General features: G+C 37.5%; 1 protein-coding gene across 2 annotated transcripts in view; it reads left to right on the top strand.

The window, feature by feature from the left end:
- Positions 1-23,832, top strand: part of FIG4 (FIG4 phosphoinositide 5-phosphatase) — a 144,281-nt gene that overhangs the window by 54,160 nt on the left and 66,289 nt on the right. For both annotated transcript variants that reach the window (XM_036769036.1, XM_036769037.1), the window contains 7 exons: positions 1,157-1,202; positions 3,323-3,471; positions 4,705-4,871; positions 12,421-12,559; positions 14,406-14,464; positions 14,993-15,140; positions 21,558-21,641. In XM_036769036.1, coding sequence (XP_036624931.1) covers positions 1,157-1,202; positions 3,323-3,471; positions 4,705-4,871; positions 12,421-12,559; positions 14,406-14,464; positions 14,993-15,140; positions 21,558-21,641 — 792 coding nt within the window. The remainder of the gene's footprint in view (positions 1-1,156; positions 1,203-3,322; positions 3,472-4,704; positions 4,872-12,420; positions 12,560-14,405; positions 14,465-14,992; positions 15,141-21,557; positions 21,642-23,832) is intronic.

Below are 23,832 nucleotides of genomic sequence, written 5' to 3'. Positions count from 1 at the left end.
AAAGGCTCATATGATCCCCTTCTGCCTTAATGTAACTAACATCAGATACTACACATGTTTATTTTCTCTCCCATTTAACTAAGTTTGGGAAGGCACTGTGGTACAGTAGAGAAGAGCATTGGGTTTTGAGTCAGAAGACCTTGGCTCTACCACTTAAGCAAATCACTTAAGTTTTCTGGGCCTCAGTTTCTTCAGCTTAGGGGGTTGGTTTAGGAGACCTACAATGGCCCTTCCAGCCCTGAATTGTTGGCCTGTGATCTAAGTCAACAATAATAAAAAGTCAACATTTTATTTGAATATATTTAAAGTAGAACAGATAAAAGTATGGGGAAGTAAATAAGGGATCCTACTAGAATTAGCCTCATATCTCCTTTGAACACCACATTTTAAAAAGATGTGGAGGAATTGGAGAGGCTCTAGAAATAAGTGAACTAAAACAATTAAAGTGATAGAAAACTGATCGAAGGAAGAAAGGTTGAAGGAATTATTGTGGTTTAACTTTGAGAAGAGAAGGTTAACAAGTGATTTAATTATGTCTTTTAGTCTATGAAAGATTTTTAATAGTTACTCTTTATGCTTCTAAGATGAAACAAGAAATTGGGCAAGAGGAATTTTGGTTGGATCTGACAAGAATTTCTTTAGTAGGAGAGAAAATGTTACAAATTTATTACCTAAGGTAGGTTATAGAAGTTCCTTTCTTGAACATGTTTAGCACAGCAATGGCAGCCATCTATTTTGGATGGTTTGTACATTTATCTGCCTGAAAGAAAGACTGTGTACCAGTTCAATTCTTGATATTCTTTATGGCTCTCTTGGAGGCAGCTAGGTGGCTTAGTGGATAGAGTGTTGGGCCTGGAGTCAGAAAGACCTGAGCTCAAATCCAGCCTCAGACACTTACTAGCTGTGTGACCCTGGGCAAGTCACTCAACCTCTGTTTGCACTGGAGAAGGAAATAGCAAATCGCTTCAGTATCTTTGCCAAGAAAACCCTATGGACAGTATTGGTGTGTTACAGTCCATGGGGTCACAGAGGGTGAAACATAACTGAATGACTCCATGGCTCTCTTACTTTGATGTTATGGTAATTTTAAATTAGAACAAAATTCATTATGCAATTTACCTTCTGAAATTAAAAAAAAATCTCTCTTTTAAAACAGGTGGAATGAACTAGGAGGATGTGTGGTTCCCACTGGTCGCTTGCAGGTACAGAAAATAGTAATGGTTAATGGTAGGCAAATCTACTGAATTTAAAATGGCAATCTGAAAACAAATGTGGAGAGGTATAATTCTTGCTTAGGGCATAATTTAAGATGCAGCTGATTTTTTAAAGTCCTATGGCTTCCTGAAATTTTCTTTGATATTTCCAATGCCAAATGTTGAACATTTAATGAATTTTATGGGATCTTTGTCCTAGAAATAACAGCTATCATAACTAAAAAGAATTGGGATTTAATTGAGCAAATATTTGTTAAGACTCAGCTCTGTGCTGGGGATTGATACCAAACTAAGATAACACACAGTCTCCACTTTCATGCAATTTATAGTCTATTAGAGGGATATGATACCTCCATAAATTGCTACAGTAGCCTAAGTGTATCAGAGAGGTCCTGTTAACAGCTGAGGCTCCCAAATCACCCTCTGAGATTAATGGAGTTCAGTCAGAGCCTTAGCAGAGTCAGAACTTTGGGCTGTCTCAGGAAAGCCTTATCACAACCTTGATTAATACCAAAACATTGATACAGTGATAGGCATGGGGAAAGTACTAAACATAGCCACAGTGTACAAAATACCATGTGGGATGGGACATGTATGCTTGCATGTATACATACGCAGCTCTGCTGACTCCCTTTCCAAGAGTTAGCATCCTGGGGGAACACACAGTGATACATTCTTGTCAGTCAAGTCTTTTGGGGGATTTCTGCAACCCAGCCATGAACTTATTGAGCCCTGGAGGCTCACCTGGATCTGAATTGTCTTCCAAAGGCAAATGGAGTTACAAAGCTCTACACCCTATAAAAATGGTCTATAATTATTTTCTTCCTTAAATTCTCTACTTCTAGAGGCCCTTCTTATTCACAGTGGTGGCTCCATGTGGCCCAGCTGTGAGCAGTTCAGTGCTGTTGTGTCATAATGTGGAGCATGATTCCCAGTTCTTAGCTTCCTAGTTGGGGTGCTGATAATTATAGAGCTTCCTGGCATTTGAGTTGTGATAACAGGGGAATATGAGACAATTGCTCCATGTTTCTGTCATCCTATAAAAGTCAAGTGAATATTTAGTTTATATAGTAGAATGTGAGTTCTTTCAGTGCTTAGCACAGTGTCTGGTACATAGATGCTTAAGGGTGAATTTTGATGAAAAGAATGTATTAAAAGTATAACGTGAGTAAGGAAGCACAGAATTGATGCTAAGATGTGGGTAATGATTTATTTCCACTAAAATGAACAAGAAAAGTAATTTATAATCTAAACAATTTAAAGATAATCGTAGCAATCCTAAGTGAGCTAAAAATCTAGCCTCTTATAATTCAAATAATGTATTTTGATATTTTAATCTTTCATTTTACTTAAAATTACATGTTTAGCAACAAATATTTGACATATGTCTAAGAGCAGTGTGATATGGTGATCAAATAAGCTAATGTAATTTTAGGTTGCATTAAGAGAGGTATAACTTCAGGAAGTAGGAAGATGATAGTCTCATTGTACTCTGCAACAGAACATATTTGGAGTATTGTGCTCAGCTCTGGGCACACATTTTAGGAAGGATCTGGATAAGTTGGAAAACGTCCAGAGAAGAGCAAGCAGAATGGTGAAGGACCTTGAGTTCATTCTAAATGTGGTTCAGTTGAAGGAACAAAGCATTAAAACTGTGGGGGGAGGGTGCTCCTCAAATACATGAAAAGCTGTCATTTTGAAGAAATTTTTTTTTCACTTTGGCATCACAGGGGAATAATTAGGAGAAATAGGTAGAAGGCACAAAGAGGCAAGTTAAGAGGTTTGGTGTTAGGAAAAATTTCCTAGCAAATAGTCTGTTCTGAAGAGCAATGGGAAGACTTGGGAAGTATTAGGTTTTTCTTTTTTGGAGTTTTTCAAAACAAAAGGCTAGACAACCATTTGTCAAGCTCTGAGCTTCTTTGAAGGGTACAAGTTGGGATATACGATCGCTAAGATCTCTTCCAGCTCTGAAACTCCGTATATGAATACCTTCTATTACTCTTAAAGAAAAAGAAAACTATACTATTATGAAAAGTCCATTCAAACAATCGTGACCACCATATAATCATAGAAGAATCTTACCTTCGTTTCTTACATTCACTTCTTAGACTGGAGTCCTTCGAACCAATTGCGTGGATTGCTTAGATCGCACTAATACAGCCCAATTCATGGTAGGAAAGTGTGCGCTAGCTTACCAGCTGTATTCCTTGGGGTTGATTGACAAACCTAACCTACAGTTTGATACAGATGCCGTTCGGTAAGATTTATTTTATACACCATTACTTCAACATAATGGCACAAAGCAATTGTTCATGGTATTTTTAAGTGTTCATTACATTTTACTGTTCTTTTAAATTTTTTTTTTATTTTTAGTTTACAGCACTCAGTTCCAAATTTTCTCTCCCTTCCTCTCTTCTCCCCTGCCCCCAAGATGGCATGTAATTCGATAAAGGTTCTACATATACTTTTGCATTAAACTTATTTACATATACATTTTACTGTTCTATGAAATAATTAAAGGTGTGCTGTTTAATCTTGTGGTTATGTTATTCAGTTCCTCAAATTATATTTTCTATGTAACATTAATCAAATTAATTCTTTGAACATTAGTATTTAATATGGATATATCATGCCACATTTTTTTTCTATATTTGGTTGATGTCTAAATAAATTGGCCTTACCTGAGGGGCTGAACTGTTTTCACATTTCATTAAAAGATTAGCACCTTGAGAGCAGGAACTATCCTATTTTTCTATTTGTATCCCCATCACATAGCATAGTGCTTTGCACATGATGTAGTAAATGCTTAATAAATGCTTTTTTCATTTATATGCAAATTGAATTCTACAGACAACTTAATAAACCATGAAACATTTTAGGAAAAAAAAACAACTAACAGTTTATTTCTTAGTAAGAATTTAGTCACAGAGCAGATCTCAAATAAGAGGCTACTTTAAAAACGCAATAATATCTGTTGTGGCCTGTCCAAAGGCTGATAAAAAATTTAAGCAAGGTCTAAGCAGTCACCTCCACAGATATTGTTATAACTAGCAATCTTAACAGATACTTAAATATGCACAAATTGCAATTATATATTCTTTTTAGAAAACAATTTTGCTATAGCTCTGTATGACAAGAACTTACTCTTTTTAGAAGCCATATTGGAAATAAAAAATAGATGTCAAATGCAAGATGCAAAAAGTCAAAAGTAGACATAGACAATTTATCTTAGCTCATTGTGTTTCTGCTCACGTTACTTTAAATGACTCTTTACATTTTTGGGCCACCAAAATACTAATATAAACTGAAAGCATAATAAGAAGAGGAATTCTATCTTCAAGATGAGTAAGAATGAACTTTGACTTGGAAGAAAAAAGGAGAAAAAAATAAGAAAGCCAGAAATAAGAGACTGTTTTGAGTCCAGGGTCCAAATAAATGATTTTGTGAGAGTTCTAATAGAATTTTTAAATGTGCCTTGTCTTTTGCACAGGTTATTTGAGGAACTATATGAAGATCATGGTGATACACTGTCTCTTCAATATGGTGGTTCTCAGCTTGTTCATCGAGTCAAAACTTATAGGAAGATAGCTCCATGGACCCAGCATTCCAAAGACATCATGCAAACTCTGTCTAGATATTACAGTAATGCTTTTTCAGGTAAATGGGGAGTTATAGATAATTTCAAAGCTTAGAGAGATACAAAGGCCTCTCTGGGGTTTTTATTGTTTCTCCTATACACTTCATATATACATTCTTTTTTTTTAAGTCATCTGATTTAGCTAGACAAAGTCAGGGCTAAGTTGTTTGTTTTTTAACTGCTTCAGTGTTAAACATAGTTGTTTCTAATGAAAGACTATTATATGTATGTACCACCTACCTTAGATAAGCCACTTCCCTCTCATGTTGCCCGTCTGTAAAAATCGATAGATGATCCTAAAGACACTTGAAGTTTTTAATCTGTTCCTAAAGCTGGCTATTTGGTGATTGTACGTGGCTGCTTACATTTTCTGTACATTGAACAAAATTGCTATGCATGCTTAGCTTCTCTTTTTACCTGCCATTCTGATTATAATGCACAGGTGGTTTTTTTTCAGAGAAAGAACAATTTAAAAAAGTATTGACAGTTCTGACAATTCCCTGAGTTTGTAAAATCTATTTTCTTGTGAATTAGATAAGCGATTTGCAGTAATCACTGATGGTCCAAGAAAAATGATTATTTTTGTTTAAAATCCTTTGCATCTTTCCTTCTTCATATGATTAGAAACTTTATCCAGAGTCCTCCCAAGTCAAATCAAGTCAACAAACATTTATTAAGTGCCTACAATGTACCAGGGACTTTGCTAAGTGCTGAGAATACAAAGAAAGTTAAAAAAATCACCCAAGCAATGCCTACTTTCAGTCTAGTGGGGAAGACTACATGGAAACAACCATGTACAAACAAGATAGATACAGGATAAATTGCAGATGATCACAAAGAGAAAGCACTAGCATTAAAAGGGATTGAGAGAAAAGAGATTTTGGGGCAGAGAGGTGGAGCAGTGAGTATGATCACTGGCCCTGGAGTCAGGAGAACCTGAGTTCAAATCCGGCCTCAGACACTTGACACATGTATTAGCTGTGTGACCGTGGGCAAGTCACTTAACCCCAATTGCCCTGCCTTTACCCCTCCAAAAATTAAAAAATTTAAAAAAAGAGAAAAAAGAGATTTTACTTGGGAGTTGAAGGAAGCTAGAGAAGTGTAACAACAACACTGCTTGCCGCTGCTGCGGCTGTGTAAAGCTAATAACGCCAGCACACAGGAGGACTGCTAGCACAGGTTCTTTGATCTGCTTTTCTAAGGAAGGCAACTTTAAGGGGTTTACAATCTCTCTTTAATTAAACATACATATATCATTCACTTAGTTCAGGGGAAAAAGTCAGCACCTGAACTTTAGAGAAAACACAAACAGAAATTACAAGCAGAAATTGTATAAACGTAGCAAATAACACAGATCAGCAGACAGGGCCTCTAACCATCTGTCCATAGCAATACATACATAGTTACCAGAGACAGAAGCACCAACATCTGGGTTTTCAAAGCTGGGGGGTGCTCCTTAACGGCTACCCAGAGTCTCCACACCAACACTCTTCCAATGAGTGCGCTTCAAGCAAAATGCTAACCTCAGAATATGTATACACTTCTTCAGGGTCAGAAAGCGTCATGACCGTGTGACTCAAACCCATGTGACCTAGGCCTTCCTGCGACCTAAGCAGGTCATCACAGATTCCTGATTCACTCAAAGACTCTTGATTGAAATAAAGGCAAGACTCAAAGGCACTTGATTGTCTGAGTGCTGAGAAGCACTTCAAAACAAAAAAAAAAACAGCAAAAAGTCCTACCCTGCTTGCCATTACAGGAAGCCAGGAGATGGAGATAAAGATGAGGAGGGAGAGGATTCCAGGCATAGAGCACAGCCAATGAAAGTCCCTGGAATCAGGAAATGGAGTGTTGTATGAGAGGAACAGCATTGGATGATAGATTATGTGGGGGACATTAAGGGATAAGAAGACTGGAAAGATGAGAAGGGGTCAGTTAATATTAAGGGCTGTAAAAGCAAAAAAAGGTCTAGAGTATGAATATAATTCTTTTTTTCTTAGTCATAATAGCTATGGGAAGGAATTGCTCTGATTTCTTTTTCTAGGAGATGTAACAAAAATTATTTTATTTCCCTTCCCTCTGTTACCTTATAATTTGAAGATCAATGGTTTAAGTCATTCATCTATTAGATCATATTTCTTATGATAATGGATGACTTGCCTTTCTTCTCAATCCTGTGTCTGTAATAACCAGAAATGGAAAATACCTACAAGAGCGTTCTCTTTGTCCTATCACAGTTTTAATCCTTCCCATACATCGTCAGCATTGAGTTAAAGGGGCCATCTGACTCACTTCATAAAGAGGCCTATTCACTGAATGGACGTTACCTTGCTCAAAGTGAGAACCTGAACAGGCATAAGTCTAAAAGGGCCAGAGTCTCGCACTGTATCCTAGGCCATCTCCAGTCCTCCTGATGAATATTTGGCCGCTGGATCCAGATGGCTCTGGAGGAGAAAGTGAGGCTGGTGACCTTGCACAGCTCTCCCTCACTCAAATCAAAGTCAACTGCAAGTTATGTTATCATTTCCCTGATGTCATGGTCCTCTTCGAAAACAAAGGACAAACACGACAGCATTGAGTACAACGTTAAATGTTCCAGCATTGATTGGGTTTATTTTACCAACTCCTAAGAAACTGGGAAGGTGACTATTTGAGTAAAGTGACATGTTAATAAAAGCTGGGTGGCTAGCCCTTTGTGTTCTTAAGTGGTCTTATTAAAAACCAATGTTTTATAAGGAAACATTTATAAATTGAAACAAAAAAATACTCAACCTAGAATATATGCTTGGTCAAACCCTGAAGATAAGAAAATATTGTGGTTAGTTGATGTACTTATAATAGGCTAACTGCTTATTCTTGCAGTTATCTGGTCAGGGATATTTCACTTGAAAAGGGAAGCGTACACTCTCCCTAATTGACAATAAGGGTTTATGTTTTACAGCACTTCCTTAATTGTTAGAGAAAAAAGGTAGGTACTCTAAGTGTCTTGATTTTTTTTTTATATACATAAGTCCTAATGCTAAGCTACAGATTTGGTCTTTATGTTATAATGTGTGTGTGTGTGTGTGTGTGTGTGTGTGTGTGTGTGTGTGTGTTTAATCGTCGGGAGTCTGAAGTAATCTGTTTATTGCCAAACAGGATTGTATATATTCAACTGTCTTTTAATAAGAGTGAAAGTAAACTAATTATGGAGCTTTCTGAGATCCAGGGGTCTTACCATTTCTCCTGGGCCAAATGTCATGATTTACAAGTTTTTTACAAGAGCCCACTTGGAAGCTGAGCCTGAGCACACTAGGCTAAAGCTTAATTCAATAAAAATACTGCCTAATTTCCTCATGTGTTCCAACCAGTGCTTAAACAATGTGTTGCTGCACACGTACATATGATATCTTTGAAAAAATCTATTTGGCATGTCTCTACCTGCTGTGCAAGGTTTCAAGGTCCCAAGTTAACAGCGAAGAAGAGAGATGTCAGCTTTTATAATAAGCAAGACTGACTCTCTCTCTCTCTCTTTATTTTTCCTTAACCTTTTTTTTTTTGTTCCTTTCAACTGTCATTGTTTTTTGTACTTATTTTCTTAAACTGTCTTTTCATACTCACCCTCTCTTCTTCTCCTCTCCCTTTCCCCTCAATTAAAAGAATTGAGAGGAGTAGTGAAAGGAAAAGAGTAAAGGAAAAGAAAGGAACACTGCAAATTCTGGTTCTATCATTAATTAATCCTGTGATGCTGGACAAGTCACTCCCCTCTTGGGCTTCAGCTTCCTGCTTTGTAAAATGAATAGGGAGAGTGGGAGAGCTGGGAGGGGAAGGGAAGCAGAGATGCTGCTTTTCCCACAGGAAGATTTCCTACACAACTCTGGTTGCTCCTAGGTGGTGGTTGGGGACAATCCAGGAGGAGGAGTGGAGAGGAGCTATCAGAGGTGTGCTCATAGATGTTTAACAAATAGCTCTTGGGGGAAAAAAAGACACACTTATAAGTTTTCTTTGCATTATTAACATTTTCTCCATCACTTTCTTAAGTCCAAACAATGAATGAAACAATAAATGAAGCCCTCATTTGTAGAGTTCTCCAATTTCCAAGGTATAAATTCTCACGCTGAAAATATAACAGTTGATTAGGGATGGCTCCAACATACCCCTGGAGGGTAATTAAGGACATCAGGAACCAGGCAGATTACTGCTGTATGTGGCAAAATTTGAGGGTTGTGGAGCCAGTCTGGGTGCAGAGAGTGCTAGAGCATGATAGTATAGTTAGTGGTTGTGGTGAGTTGTGTGTTTAAGTGTGAGACCAATGAGGGAGAGGTTGGAGATTGTCTTGGATCTCTTTTCTCCCTGTGGTTAATGCAAGAGTGTTTGTCTTGGTCAGAGTCTGTGGCTTGACTTGGTTGCTAGGATGCTCTTTCCCTTCACCCTGTAGATATAGTGGCCATATTCCTGCCCATTTTTTTTAGGGAAATCTGGAAGAAACTTCACGCTGTCTTGGGAATTTGGGAGGGACTGCCCTTGAGTGGAAAAATGTTTTGATGGAGAATCGAAGCCCATTATTAGGAGATTATCAACCTTTGTGGCAATTTTATTCATTTTTTTAGATAATAAAGGTACTTCATGCTGTGGCTTTAATGCTAGGTGTACACCAGGGCATGTTTCTTGATGTGGGGGAATAGGTACTGGCCTAATGATGAAGGCAGTACTATTCAGTCAATCACTTAGCATACATTTATTAAGCACTTAATATGTGCCAGAGTGTACTAGTGCTAGGGATACATGGAAAGGCATTCCTCAAGGAGCTTACAGTCTAACGAGAAAGACAATATGTAAATAACTAGGATGTATAAACAAACTATATGCAGAGTAGATGGAAGGTCATTTCAGAGGAATTCCACTAAGGGTGATGGGAGGGGGAATTAGAAAGACCTTCTGCAAAAGGTAAGATTTGAGCAGTCCTGCAGGAACTGAGGGGCACCAAAAGATGGAGGTGAGGAGGTGGAGCATTTCAGGTGAAAAATTAGGAGAAAGGAGACAGAATGTTGTATGCGAGTAGCTGGATTATAGCTTGAGTAGGAGGAGGATAGTGTAGGAATACTGCAAAGGTAACAAGGGGTCAAGGTATAAAGAGCATTAAATGCTGAACTTTTTATTTTATCCTGGAAGGAATAGCCCAGTGAGCAGGGGAAGTGACAGGTATTAGACCTACAGTTTAGAAAATTCATTTGGCTGATGAGTAGAGGATGGGTTCAGATAGAGAGAGGCTTGAGTCAGGAGACGAATTAGAGGTCTATTGCAGTTAGTCTAGATGAGAAGTGATGAGGACCCATACTAGGGTGGTGGCTGTTTGACTGGAGAGAAAGGGGATGTCTATGAGAGATGCTGTGAAGGTGGAAAAAATAGGATTTGACAACAGATTGGATATGTGGAGTGGGTATAAGAGTGGAGTTGAGGATGATACTGAAGTTGGGGAGTGTGCTTGACAAGGAGGATAGTGGTGCTCTCAACAGTTATAGAGAACTTTGGAAGAGAGGAGAATCTGGAGAGAAAGAAAATGAGTTCTGAAGTTGAGTTTGTGATGCCTGTGGGACCTCCAGTTTGAGATATCCAAAATGAAGTTGGTGATTTGGAATTGGAGGTCAGGAAATTAGGGCTGGGTATATAGATCAGGGAATCATCTGCATCTGAGATGATAACTGAGCCCATGGGAGGTGATGAGATCCGGAACAAAGCAAGATTGTACATAGAGGGAGAAGAGCAGAAGGACCAGGACGGAGTCTTAGATGAAAATGCAACAAAGGAGACTGGGGAGGAGTAGTGAAACCAGTAGGAAGAGAACCAGGAGAGAGCACTGTCACAAAAACCCAGAGAAAACATCCAGAAAGTGGGAGTGATTGACAATGTCAAAGGCTGCAGAGAGGCCAAGAAGGATAGGTATTGAGAAAAGGCCATTGGATTAGGTAATTAAGAGGTCAGTTGTAACTTTGGAGTTGGAAAGATCCTTTTTTTTAGCCAAGAAGATAGGACTTAAATTGTTCTGTAATTTTAAGGTAGGTGAATTTGTTTGATTAAAAGGAGCCCCTTTGCAAAATTTGTATTAAAAATGGTTAGTCATGTATTTTTTTTTGAAAATTAAGTGTAGTTAATTTTTTTAGTTTGTAGAATAAAAACAATATCCTTTGTGATTGGGTTTTCAGATTCCCTGAATGCATACCCTAAAAAAGTGTGCATGTCTGTACACCTGCCCTGTCTCTAATATGACAAAAAATCGGGAGATAGATGTCTCCCACCCCGTAGGAAGAACAGAATATGGTATAAATACCTCCTTGGTGAAACAAGTGATTGTTATCCTTTCAAGAATTGTGAGACAGAAACAGAAAAAAAATCTGACAAGCTTAAATTTGCAGGGCAAGTAACTGACAGATTTAGGAGAGAGATCATTTAGCTTTTTTTTTTCAGTCCGGTGAACTCTTCCCTTGGCTTACTTGAGGCAAGGTAAAAATTCATTTTTATGACAATTTTTATTTTGTCCTATAATAACAATAATGATTCTGGTGAGGGTGACAAGACTTAGAACTGTGGTTTTATTAATGCAGGTAACTCCCAGGTGATGAGATTCCCTTTTCCAATGCAGGTTAACACCTTTCTCTAACTTATCTTTAGAGAGCTGCCTGGAACACTGAGGGATTAAGCCTCCTGTTTAGGTTGGGTAGGACTTGACCACTGGTCTTCCTGGCTTTAGGCCAAGTTCTCCATCCATTACTACATCTATTACACTGCCTTTCATTAAAAATAAACAAACACTTCCCCCCCCCCACCCCGCAAAAAAAACCCAAACAGATCTATGCTTTCATTCATTTAGGAAACTTTCAGTGAAGAAAACTCTCTCTTCCAATTTGGGTCACCACTAACCTTCTTTGCAACTTACAAACTTAGAAAGTTGGTGAGGGCACTCAGGAATTAAGTGATCTGGGTTGGTTCGCACAGTCAGTATGTGTCTGTGAGGACTTGAACCCAGGTATTTCTGACTCCGAGGTGGTCTTTCTATTTACGATGCTGTGCTGCCAGTGCACATTGATGCAGTGTTTTAAGATTTTCAAGACATTTTCCTCACTTGCCCTTGAGGTACTTAGTCTCTAGAGTTAGAGATTTTTGGGAAATTGCTCTTTACAATTCCATGAAAAACACAATCAATAATTTTTTCATGTTTTCTTCTAATGGGTATAAATCAGAAAACTCTGACCTGATTCAACAGTCTCAAATACGTTCCCTTATTAAGCCTGTTTGGAAATGAAACTCCATTTTTTCTTTAGGATCTTCTGAGAGATAGGTGTAGAGAGGTAGGAGGGAAGCAATATTTCTGAGTAGGATTTCTGTTTTGATCAAACACCTGCTGGCTGTTTTTGTGAAGGTTTTTATTATGTTTGTTTATCAGCTTTTGAAATTTATTCTTTTGGGCTGGAAGTTGCATGGACACGCAGTTGTATCCACACATACTCTCTCTATATTCATTTTATCTGTAAAAACGTCTCCCTGTTGTGTCAATAGTGATTATTTCTTAAAATACATATTTTTGCTTTTTAGATGCTGATAGGCAAGATTCCATTAATTTGTTTCTGGGAGTATTCCATCCCACTGAAGGCAAACCTCATCTCTGGGAGCTCCCAACAGATTTTTACTTACATCATAAGAACACCATGAGACTTTCACAGACAAGAAGAAGGTATTTTTTCCCCCTCTTAGTCAACTGCAAAAACTCAAAATGCATATTGTATTTTAAACAATTGACTTGATGCCTTTCTCTTTGAAAAAAAAATACATAAAGTAAGTTTCTTAATCCTACCTCAGTTACTTGCGAAAGAAAGTCCTAGGATTAATGTTGATATGAAAATGGAACTTAAGGTGATTTGGGCCTAGCATTAATAGAGGCTATGCAAAATTTGTAGGATCTTAGATTTAGGGCCAGAAGGAACCTGAAAGGTCATCTACTCCAACAGCCTCTTCATTTTACAGAAGAAGAAAGTGATGGCCAGAGAAATGAACTGATTTGCAGAAAGTCATATAATTATAAATGGCAGATCCCAGAATTGAACCCATGTGGTAAACGGCAGAACCAGGAATGAGCCTAGGTCCTTTGATTGTCATTCCTTCCTCTGTACCACACCGCCTTTTTGTTAAGTGAACAATATTTCATTCTACCTAAAACCCAAATGTGATTTTGGAAAGTCCAATTGAGTGTAAGTTTTAGTTTTTCTAAAGGAAGTTCTCCATATTGGATGCTTTGTTATGGAGTACCTAAATCCTCAAGGTCCAATCTAGGAAAGGAGTCAGTCTGAAAAGACTTGTTACAGAGCCATTAGTTTATAATTTAATATAGTCCTTAAGTTTTTCAATGCAGCATGCAGACAAATAAATAAACTCTTGTTGGAATTGTTCAGTACAAATATTTCACAAAATAACTTTCTTATTATTGGGAAGTTGAGGTCTTAACCACAAGTGTGTAAGTTTAGAAATTTAATGATTGTTTCTATGATAGACAACTCATTTTCAATAGCAGGGAAATGATAATGTCAAATAAGTAAATAATCGCTTCTGTTTAGGTTTGGGACATGTTTTGGAGGTTGCGTTTTAATGTGAGGGCTTGTGATGTGGGCAGTTAAAAAATAGTGAAATCACCGTGAAGTTCCAGCTCAAGAGGTCACAAGTTGCACAGTCTTCATTCTTTATTGCTTTCAAAACTCTCCCTGTTCCCCTCAGAACATTTATAGAACCCAATATGAGCTTAAATTAAGTTGTGTGGTTCACATCTTTTAAAGTGTAGAGTAATCTTTTTGTTGGAATAAAATAAGCAAAATTTTTGTTGAAATAAAAAATAAACAAAAATTAGTTAATTGTATCAGAATGGCATTTCATAATCTACTTTAAGCATTTAATAATGCTTAAAAATGGGATATAGTTAAGATAATCTGCCTTTGAACTTGACTAATGATTTAGCTACTTGACTAGCAACTTTACCTTTCTCCTCTAAAATTACGATTTCATTTGTATGTGCCTGTAGCTGATTTTCCCATGCATAAGAGTGTACTCAAAAATTAAAGGGATAAAAGGAGGGCATATAATTAATTAACATGACCTTAAATTCTTTGGGAAAAGTATCTTTCATTTGTGTGGCACTTTGAAAAGTATTTTCATCTCTTATTAGTTACAGTAGTGCTGTGAGGAAACTGGTACAGAGAGAGAACATAGATGGCCTCAAGTCACACAATGAATTTGTGGTAGAACTAGAACTAAGAACAAATATCCTGACTCCCTGGCCCAAACCTACAAAGGGACAATAAAATCACAACTTTATAATTCACAGTTATATGAGACATCCTCCAGGGACAGGTTGGAGGCAACTTTGTTTGGACCTTTTTGGCTTGAGCACAAAATAATATCTTATAAGGGACCTAAAAATTAGCCAGCAAGGTAAATGGACTTGGCAATTACAGGAAATCCCTTCTACCCACTAATTGTGCAAAGCTAGTGTTTACAATTGGGCTATAAATTTTCTTTTTTCACTTTTATAGCTATACGGACTGGTTAACTCCAGGGGTAATAAATCATTTGCCACTGCCTTATGATGAAGGTAGGTGCTTTATTTTTCTTTTCCCTTAAAAGGTATTAGAAATATGGTAGTACATTTGAAGCATTCTATGTTTTTAATGTGTGTGATTTTTTTTTGGACCAACATCTGTGATTTAATTGGTTTAAATCAGTGTGGAAACTTGTTCTACTGATGCAGAGAAGCAACTCATCCAAAACTAACAGTCTTTAGAGAGTTTCCTGGGGGCACTGAGGAGTTAAATGACTTGGTCATGGTCACATAGCCAGTATGTGTCAGAAACAGGACTTAAATCCAGGTCTTCCTAACTGCAAGGCTGGCCCTCTATCCACTATAGTATGTTGCCTGTCTTGTGAGACATTTGAAGAAACATTTTTGTCCAGGGTCAGAAGTAGCAGAATTGGGATTAAAGCTAACATCCTTTGACCCCAAATCCAAGCTCCACCCCCCCACTAGATAGCCTCTTAGGTATAAGGAATGCAAGGAAATGATGTAATTTTATTTCTAAAGGTTTATTACTTATAAAAGAATAATAGAAAATATCCTTTGTAGTAACCTGCGTGGAAAACAGAAAGAAGTTGATAGTGAAGAAATTTCACAAGTATGAAGAAGAAATTGATATCCATAGTGAGTTCTTTCGACCTTATGAATTAAGTAGTTTCGATGACACCTTTTGCTTGGCCATGACAAGTTCAGCAAGGTAGGTGAAATAGTTGAGTTTTATGGCTTCACTTTGTACATTGCAGGTTCTTGCTATGCTGTACGTAAGTCACAAAATTGTAGAATCTTAAAGTTGTGAGGATCCTGAGAGGTCATCTAATCCAACCATATATCCCTACAGAAATTCTTTCTACAATATCTCTCACAGGTTGATTTCCAGCCTCTGTTTGAATATTTTCCATGATCAAGAGAGCTCATTATCTCACAGGGCAATTTCTTCCATTATTTGGGAGCTTAGTTTGTTAGAATGTTTTGCTTTATAATAAGCAAAATCAGAACCTCATGACGATTATTCATAGTTCTACCCTATCCATAACACAAAGTTATAACCTCTTCCAATCGGTTTTTGCTCATTTAAATTTTAACTATTTTATTATTTATTATTTTTATAACGATCCGCTAGTACCCCCAAATTGTGTCACCTCTTCCAATATTTGAAGGCAGTTATCATGTCTCTATTCTGTCCTTTCTACAGGATGACTTTTCCCACCCAATTCCTTCAACAATATCATGTTGCTGTGTCCTCTATATAATATGTACTCAATAAATGTTGAGCTGCGTTTCTAGATCTTTCACCCACCTGCTTGCCATCCTCAGTCTAGAGTTATCCTGTTTAATGATGCCTCCATTAAAAGTGGCATCTACAATTGGATGCAGCACCATGTATGAACAAGAATCATAAAGTATAAGAAGGAATAGAGTGGTTGAGACCTATTCTGAGGGAGGGCGTACCCACAATTTGTGATTCACCAAACTACCCTAGATGTGACATAGTACCGGTGCAGAATATGCTCTGTTACTCATATTAAGCCTTTAGCCTTCCTTCTTCCCACCCCAAAATGATTTTACATATCTTTTTACTTATATCTACATATGTTGTTTACTTTCAATACAATGTAAGCTCTTTGAGTACAAGGACTACTTTATTTTGGCTTTGTATATCTAGCATACTGCCTGGCACAGTAGGTTCTTAATATATGCATATTTGTTGATTTGAAGTGAATTTGTGCCTCTCCTTCTTATGAGTCATTGTTAGTAATATGTTTTAGCCTACAAATGCCCCCGTGCCTCTCTATTACTGTTTAGATGACCTGAAATTTTAATTCTTTGGAAACTATGGTATTCTATGACTCATATCCTTACAATATTATTGAAAATATATTGGTGACTTTATTTTAGGGTGAAGCTCAGGTTCATTAAAAGCATTACATAATTTCGCAGAGTCAGTCCAACCCATTCCCTTTCTGTTCAGTTCTTCACCATGTTTATTACCCTTCCAGTGTTTATGTCCAAGTTATACATGATGAATATCAATCTACCTGCATATTGTAGCTAGACAATTAGCCATTTTTTCAACCACTTGGCACTTCTTATCTGGAAAGTTAGATTGAACTCTTCAGTGATTATGCATATCCTTTAGGAGGCTTCGCACTATTCTAGGATTTGATGAAATTAGTATGATGTCATCTGCAAACAGGAGCATCTCGATACAAGGAATCCTTTTTCCACTTGAATTCTGTCTTGGACATTCCTCAGTGGCAAACCTCTTTGGTGAACAGAAAATCAGAGTCATTGTACATAATTACTTCTGCTGTCTGATTTTGACACACAAAAACCATTTATTTCATAGAGGAGTCATTACCAAACACAGAGATACAGCAGCCAAAAGCAACACCAATTTCAAGCATAAATTATCTGAAAAATCTTAGGAAGGAAGGTGATGGAAGATTGTGAGCAGTATGACCTCAAGAAACCATAGAGAAACAGTGGAGGGAAAACAAATTAATAGAAAGTTAATCTAAATCAGCATAAGGGCATTTAAAATAAAGCCTTAAGAAGGACTCCACAAAGACAAAGTGGAAAACACCTGTCAAGGTTTCTGTAAAAAACTATTTTCTTCTTCATTAGTGATGGTGGAGCAATCCCATTTGGACTCTGATATCACAGTTCCTCCTTCAAGAGGTAGTAGAAATAGTACTAAGGAAAACAAATTTAGGAAGGGCAGCTAAAGTAGGGCAAGAATGAACACTGGCTGGCTGTACTGGAAGTGACACAATTTGGGGGTACTAGCGGATCGTTATAAAAATAATAAATAATAAAATAGTTAAAATTTAAATGAGCAAAAACTGATTCCAGAATTCCTATCTTTTGCAAATCGAAAACATAGTATTCACTTGGACCCATGTAACATTATCTTCTTGCTATTATCTTCTTGTTTTCTGTTATCTTGATTTAAATGTTTTAAAATGCCTAGCCCAAGGAATTATTTTCTTGGAAATACTTTCTTGCACCTGATCTAGAAACTTTAGGTTTCATTTCAGTAGAAAAAAAAAATTAACTCTTGGTAAGAGGGGAAAGTGTTGCCTTTATCAAAGTAAATCATAAAATTTTCCTCTTTTAACAGTATGAGTTCCTACAGTATCTCAGGGAACTAACTTCTGTGTAATGAGGTCAGTAGTGACTTTTCGGTTTGCACTGTGAACTGTGCCTTTTGTAATTAAGTTAACTTCTTTGAGTGACTCAGGCTAAGACTTTAGAAAATGTATATTATAAAACTGAACATCTTAGGACTGTGTCACTGGGTTTTATGATGTGTGTGTGTGAGTGTGTGTATTTTAAACTGGCAACTACTCTTGACACACAACTCTGTATGTATTTACTGAAATAACACAGGTATATAACACTATTAGGAAATTGGGGTCTTTTCTTCACAATCATCCCGTGCAGTAGATAGTACAAGACTATTATCCCTGTTTTACAAATGATAAAATTAGGGTTAGAGAGGCTGAGTTACTTGATCTTATCTTATCATCCTTATTATCCAGTATCTCTCCTTCCATTCTCTTCCAAAATCTTTGAGAAAGCTGCCTATCCGGTATCTCCACTTCCTCCCCTCTAACTCACTTTTAAACTCTCTTACCTTCTGACTAGATCATTCAACTAAAGCTGCTCTCTCTAAAATCATCATCTTCTTAATCCTTATCCTTCTTGGCCTCTCTGCAGTAGCCTTTGAAACTGTCAGTCACTATCCCCTGAATATTTTTTCTTTGCTAGGTTTTCGCTCTTTCTTGGTTCTCCTCCTACCTATCTGATTCCTCCTCATTCTCCTTTACTAGATCCTTCTCCACACGATGCCCACTCACTGTGAGTTACCCAAGGCATTCTCTTGCATCCTCTTTTTCTTCTATACCATAATACTTGTTGACCTTATAAGCTTGGATAGGTTCAATTATTATATCTATGCAAATTATTCCCATGCCAGTGCATCCCCAATCTAATCTTTCTCCTGAGCTCCAGTTCCTGTATTATCATTTGTCTTCTGAACATCTCAAACTGGATTGTCCTGTAGGTATCTCAGACTCAGCGTGTCCACAACAATCATAATCTTTACTCTCCAAATGATCTCTCTTCTCTATTACTTGTCAACGGTACCATCATCCTCTAAGTCACTTAAGTTCATGTCATCCTTTTGATTCCTCACTCACTCTCATCCCTATTTTTAATCTGTTGTCAAATCTTACTGTTTCTGCTTTCATACCATGTCTTATACACATCCCCTTCACTCCACTCAAGCAGCCACCACCTTAATACAGGTTCTCTTCACCCATCGTCTAGACTATTGCAATAACTTTCTAATTGGTCTCCTTGCCTTAAATTTCTCTCCACTCCAATCCTTCCTTGACTCAACTGCCAAAGTAAATTTCTTAATATGTAGGTCTGACTTTGTTACTCTCCTGCTCAGTGTACTCTTTTGGCTACCTATTACATCCAAAATCAATTATAAAGTCCCTTGCTTGCTATTTAGAGGCCTTTACAACCTGACCCCTTCTTATCTTTTCATTTTTCTTACACTTTATTCCTCTGTTCCATGAACTCTGTGATGCCTACTTCTTGTTCCTCATGCATAAGACTTTTCTAACTCTGTTCCTTTACGCTGGTGGTCCCCCATGCTTGGAATGCTCTACGAACTCATCTTAGCTTCTCAACTTCTGATTCCTCCAAGACTCAGTTCTAATCTCACTCAAAGGCAAGAGGCCTTTCTCAGTCCATCTTTCTCCACTTCCTTCCCTATGAAATTACCTTCAGTCTACTTTGAATATTGTTTGTACCTACATAGTTATTTTGTCTTTCCCATTAAACTGTGAACTCCATGAGAACAGGGCTATTTTTGCCTTTCTTTATATCCCTAGCACACAGCATACTGCCTGGCATGTAGTAAGTGCTTAATAAATGCTTTCATCATCAGGCCCTAGCCCTCTACATTGGAAGCATGCCATGCCCTGGACAATCGAAGTCTCTGCCTAACTGGCTCTCCAGCCTTCTGGCCTACTCACATCACATCCTCCCATCACAGTTCCAGCACTGCCAAACTAGGAGGCTCTGGTATACCCCATACTACTACCCCTAGGAAGCCTGGCATTGTTTCCTGGCCTCCAGCTGCATCCCCCACCCACTGAGTCCTTTGAAATCTATGCTCACCCCTCCTTCCAGTACACATATTGTCTAATTAGATGAAGATTTCCACCAGGCCTGTCAGGTTACTTGGAGGGTGGGGCTCCACTAAATGGATTTAAAGACTCCTCACTCAAATCCTTCTTAAAGATCATAAGGTCATAGTTCCAGAATTGGAAGGGATCACAGAGGTCATCTGATCTAACCTTTCTTTTCACAGATAAAGAAACAGAAGCCAACAATGACTAAGTGACTTGTCCATTTAGGTTATATTGGTAGCAAATGACAGAAATGGGTTTTAAACCTAGGCCTTATGTGAGTCCAAGTTCAGTGACCTTTCCACTGTCCCGCACACCCTCAGTCCCAAATTGAGCTCTTAGTTGCTAAAATTCATTGGTATTTTCAAGCTTCAGAGAGGCAGAGAGTCTAAACTTCAAGAGGTGATTGTGCTGTTGTACTCTGCCCTGGTGAGCCACATCTAGAGTCTTGAATTCTGTTCTCTAGAGAGTCATATTTTTAGGAAAAACATTGATAAATTGTAGAGTGTCCAGAAGAGGGCAACCAGGATAATGAAGGGCCTTGCTTAGTCTGGAGAAGAAAAGATATAAGAGGACATGATAACTGTCTTCAGGCATTTAAAGGACTCTCACTTGGAATAGACTTGTTCCACCTGGCACCTGAGAGAAACAATAGAAATGGGTGGAAATTTAGGTTTGAGATTAGGGCATACTTACTAACAATTTGAACCATTCAAAAATGGGATGGACTCCTTGGAAGGTGCTGAGTTCTCCCTTGATGGAAGTTTGTATGCAAAAGTTAGATGACTACTTGTCATGGATACTATAGAGGAAAAGCAGTTAAACAGGATGGTCCCTTTCACTTCTGAGATTCATTCTATAATTCTGTGATTTGGGACATGGTAATTAACCTACTATTTGGTTGTCACACAGAAAGAGGATCTGCCTTGTACTACTTGATGTTATAGGGAAGAACTAAATACAGTGTGGGTAAAAGTTGCCAAAAGAGGGAAAATTTTCCTAATAACTACAGCTTTCCAATTTTCTGGTTGATCAAGTGACTGACTGACGGACCAATCAACTGACTAATTGATCAACTGACTTGACTGAACTCGCTGTCTCAGCATGTAGTAGAATTGTGTCTTTGGAGGTCTTAAAACAGAGAATTTAGATGATAACTTTGTTGCATTTTTAAAAGGAATAGCAAGTTATACATAGTAGATTTGCAGTTTTGTGTGCAGTTATCTGTTATGGAAATGCTTGTTTTATTCCATAAATTAAATATAAAATAAATTAAAAAAAAAAGAGAATCCAGTTCAGGTACAGGTTGGACTAGGTTGGGGGTGGGAAACCTATGGCCTTGAGGCCTTCTACATCCTTGGGTGTGGCCTTTTGACTGAGTCCAAATTTTATAGAACAAATCCTTTTATTATGGGGATTTGTTCTAGGAAGTTTGGATTCAGTCAAAGGGCTGCACTTGAGGACCTAGAGGTCCACATGGGGCCTCGAGGCTGCAGGTTCCCCACCCCTAGTCTGGGTAAATTCTGAAGTTCCATTTAACATTGTGATTTTGTGACTTCTGGTCTTGTGAGCTTTTTTTTTTTTTAAACTACACCAAACTGGCAATAAATCTCGGAAATACTTCATGCTAGCACGCTCCATTTTGAATTCAAATTCTAATACAATATCCTATTCAGCTCCATACACATAAATGGTTTTAATAACCAGCAACTAGAAGTGCTTGGTGCCATTTTTCTGGGCAGCTCCCTGGCCTCTAACACTTGAAGCTGTTTTGTGCCTTTGGTTTAATAATTATGCAGCTCCACGGGAGGGGGAGGATGTTATGCAGGCATATATTCAAGTGCAATAGAATATTCTCCTGGGAGACATTGATAAATAGCCCATTTTTGCTTGTTCCCTTCCTTCAGAGACTTTATGCCAAAGAACGTTGGCATTGATCCAAGTCCATTTACTGTGCGTAAACCTGATGAGACTGGAAAATCAGTGCTGGGGTAAGAGCTGTGTTTCTGTGTTTGTTTGTTTCTAGAAAGAACCTATGATTTCATTGGTGTAGGGAAGTCCTAATGAGCACACTCTTTCTACCAATGCAGTTCTATAACTTCTCCCAGAACTGTAGTCCTATGGTTGCAGGGATCACTGAGATATTAAATTACTTACCTGAGCCCACAGAGCCAGGATGTGTCCAAGGTAAGACCTGAACCTAGCTCTTTCTGTTTTGGAAGCCAGTTCTCTATCTGCTGTGCCATGCTGCTTCTCCACACCTGAGTAGACAGTGGAAAACAATGGAATGATTTAGTATTGAAGTTCTTTGAAAAAAATAAAAGGAATGGAGCAGGTGGCCTTTAGTGTAATTTTAATACAGAAAATAGGAAACTCGGATCATTTAATTATGTGTTATGACCATAGCACATTTACCTGTGTCTGTCTGAGTAGTTACTAGCAGTCGGGTGATTGAAGTGAGTAACAGAAAACTGTGCTTTGTGAGGCTTTCTATAACAGGGCATTTAATTATTTTAAATGGAAAAGAAATGAAATTGGCAGCAGAAGAAGTAGAGGGTGTTTATGTGGAATATCTTATAAAATCATACCCATGAAATCATAGGTCCTTGACATTTTGACATTCTATATAAGTAAACCTATCTTTATTTCCTAAGGAATAGACCTAGTTTTAAAGAATACAGTCATGTAGTCTAGTAAGTTTTATTTACATCCTGATGAAGCCCAAAGGCAAATTTATTTAAAGAATTTAATAGATTTTTTCCTTTTTGTCATGGTCACATTTCTCTATTTCTGGCAGTGTTCTGAGGAGGGGGAAGGGCAGGGAACCTGTGTTTGTGTCTTCAAGCCTCAGACCTTCCTGAATCATTTTGTGTAATTGTGCTTGTTACTAAGTGATACAACCTTATCTTGTAAGAAAAAAAACTGAAATTGATTATACTCTTTGCTAATACAAAAACTTGAAAAGCTTCCCAATATTAATTAGGTATGTGTTAATATGCCAAATAGTTGTTTTGAGAGAAGGAAAGAAGGTAACAGTTCGTAGAATTAGCAAGGCTCATTTGAAGTCACTTGGTTCAACCTCCAAACTAATGTGGTAATTATTTTCACAGCATCCTCTGTGAGAACACTTTTAGTAGTAATGGGGGCATGCTCCTTTTGTAGAGGTACTGTTTCAATGTTGGATGTTCAATTACTGGAAAACTCTTTGTATTATGCCACAAATGTTCTCCATGTAACTTCCTTGCATTGGTCCTAGTTTTGCCCTATGGAGCAAGGTCAAATATTTGTTCTTCTACATAGTCTTTAAATGGTTTTGCATTTGTGTCTGGCCTTGGTCCGGTCTTCAGCAGGATAAACATACTCAGTTCCAATAGCTTTACTATATAAAACATCATTTCTAGATCTTTTAACCCTGGCTACTGCCCTCTATGCACTCTGCTTTCTATGTGGCCCCTAAAATTGAACATGGGTATTCTAGTAGTTTGGCCAGCACAGAATACAGTTTGTACTTTCCTTTAGTTTTTTAGCAGGATGTTACATTGTCATCCACAAATTCTATACTAAGTCAACTATGAAATACTAAATAGAATAAAGCAAAATATTTAAAAAGACCAGGGTTTATACCAGATATAAATTACAAGTATAAGAAATGTCAGGTACTGGTTCAACACTGAAAAAACTATTAATTGAATTAAACATAAAATTAAAAATCCCTCGAAGTACGATTATAGCAATAGATATAGGAAAAGCCTTTTATAAAATCCAACCATGTTCATGATAATTTGATCCAGTGACACCAACCTCTTTGCTTTTTTTTTGTTGCAAATATTGCTAGCTTTTATTTTCAGTTGTGTGATTTTTCTTATGTTGAAAAATAGCCCTTCTTTTTTTATACTTATCTTTTTTCATGTTAAACATATTTTCACATTAGTCATTTTGTGAAGAAAAATTAGAACCAATGGGAGAAACCACGGGAAAGAAGAAACAACAGCAAAAAAAAGAAAGCAAATAGTATGCTGCAATCTGCATTTGCACTCCCTAGTTCTTTCTCTGAATGTGAATAGCATTTTCCATCATGAGTATTTTGGAGTTGTCTTAGATCCTTGCATTGCTGAGAAGAGCTAGGTCTATCAAAGTTTGTTATCATACAATGTTACTGTTATTGTGTACAATGTTCATTCT

This window comes from Trichosurus vulpecula, chromosome 7 (genome assembly GCF_011100635.1).
Source record: "Trichosurus vulpecula isolate mTriVul1 chromosome 7, mTriVul1.pri, whole genome shotgun sequence".
Lineage (NCBI taxonomy): Eukaryota > Metazoa > Chordata > Mammalia > Diprotodontia > Phalangeridae > Trichosurus > Trichosurus vulpecula.
The sequence above is the reverse complement of the archived record's forward strand: the minus strand, read 5'-3'. Positions and strand labels throughout refer to the sequence as shown.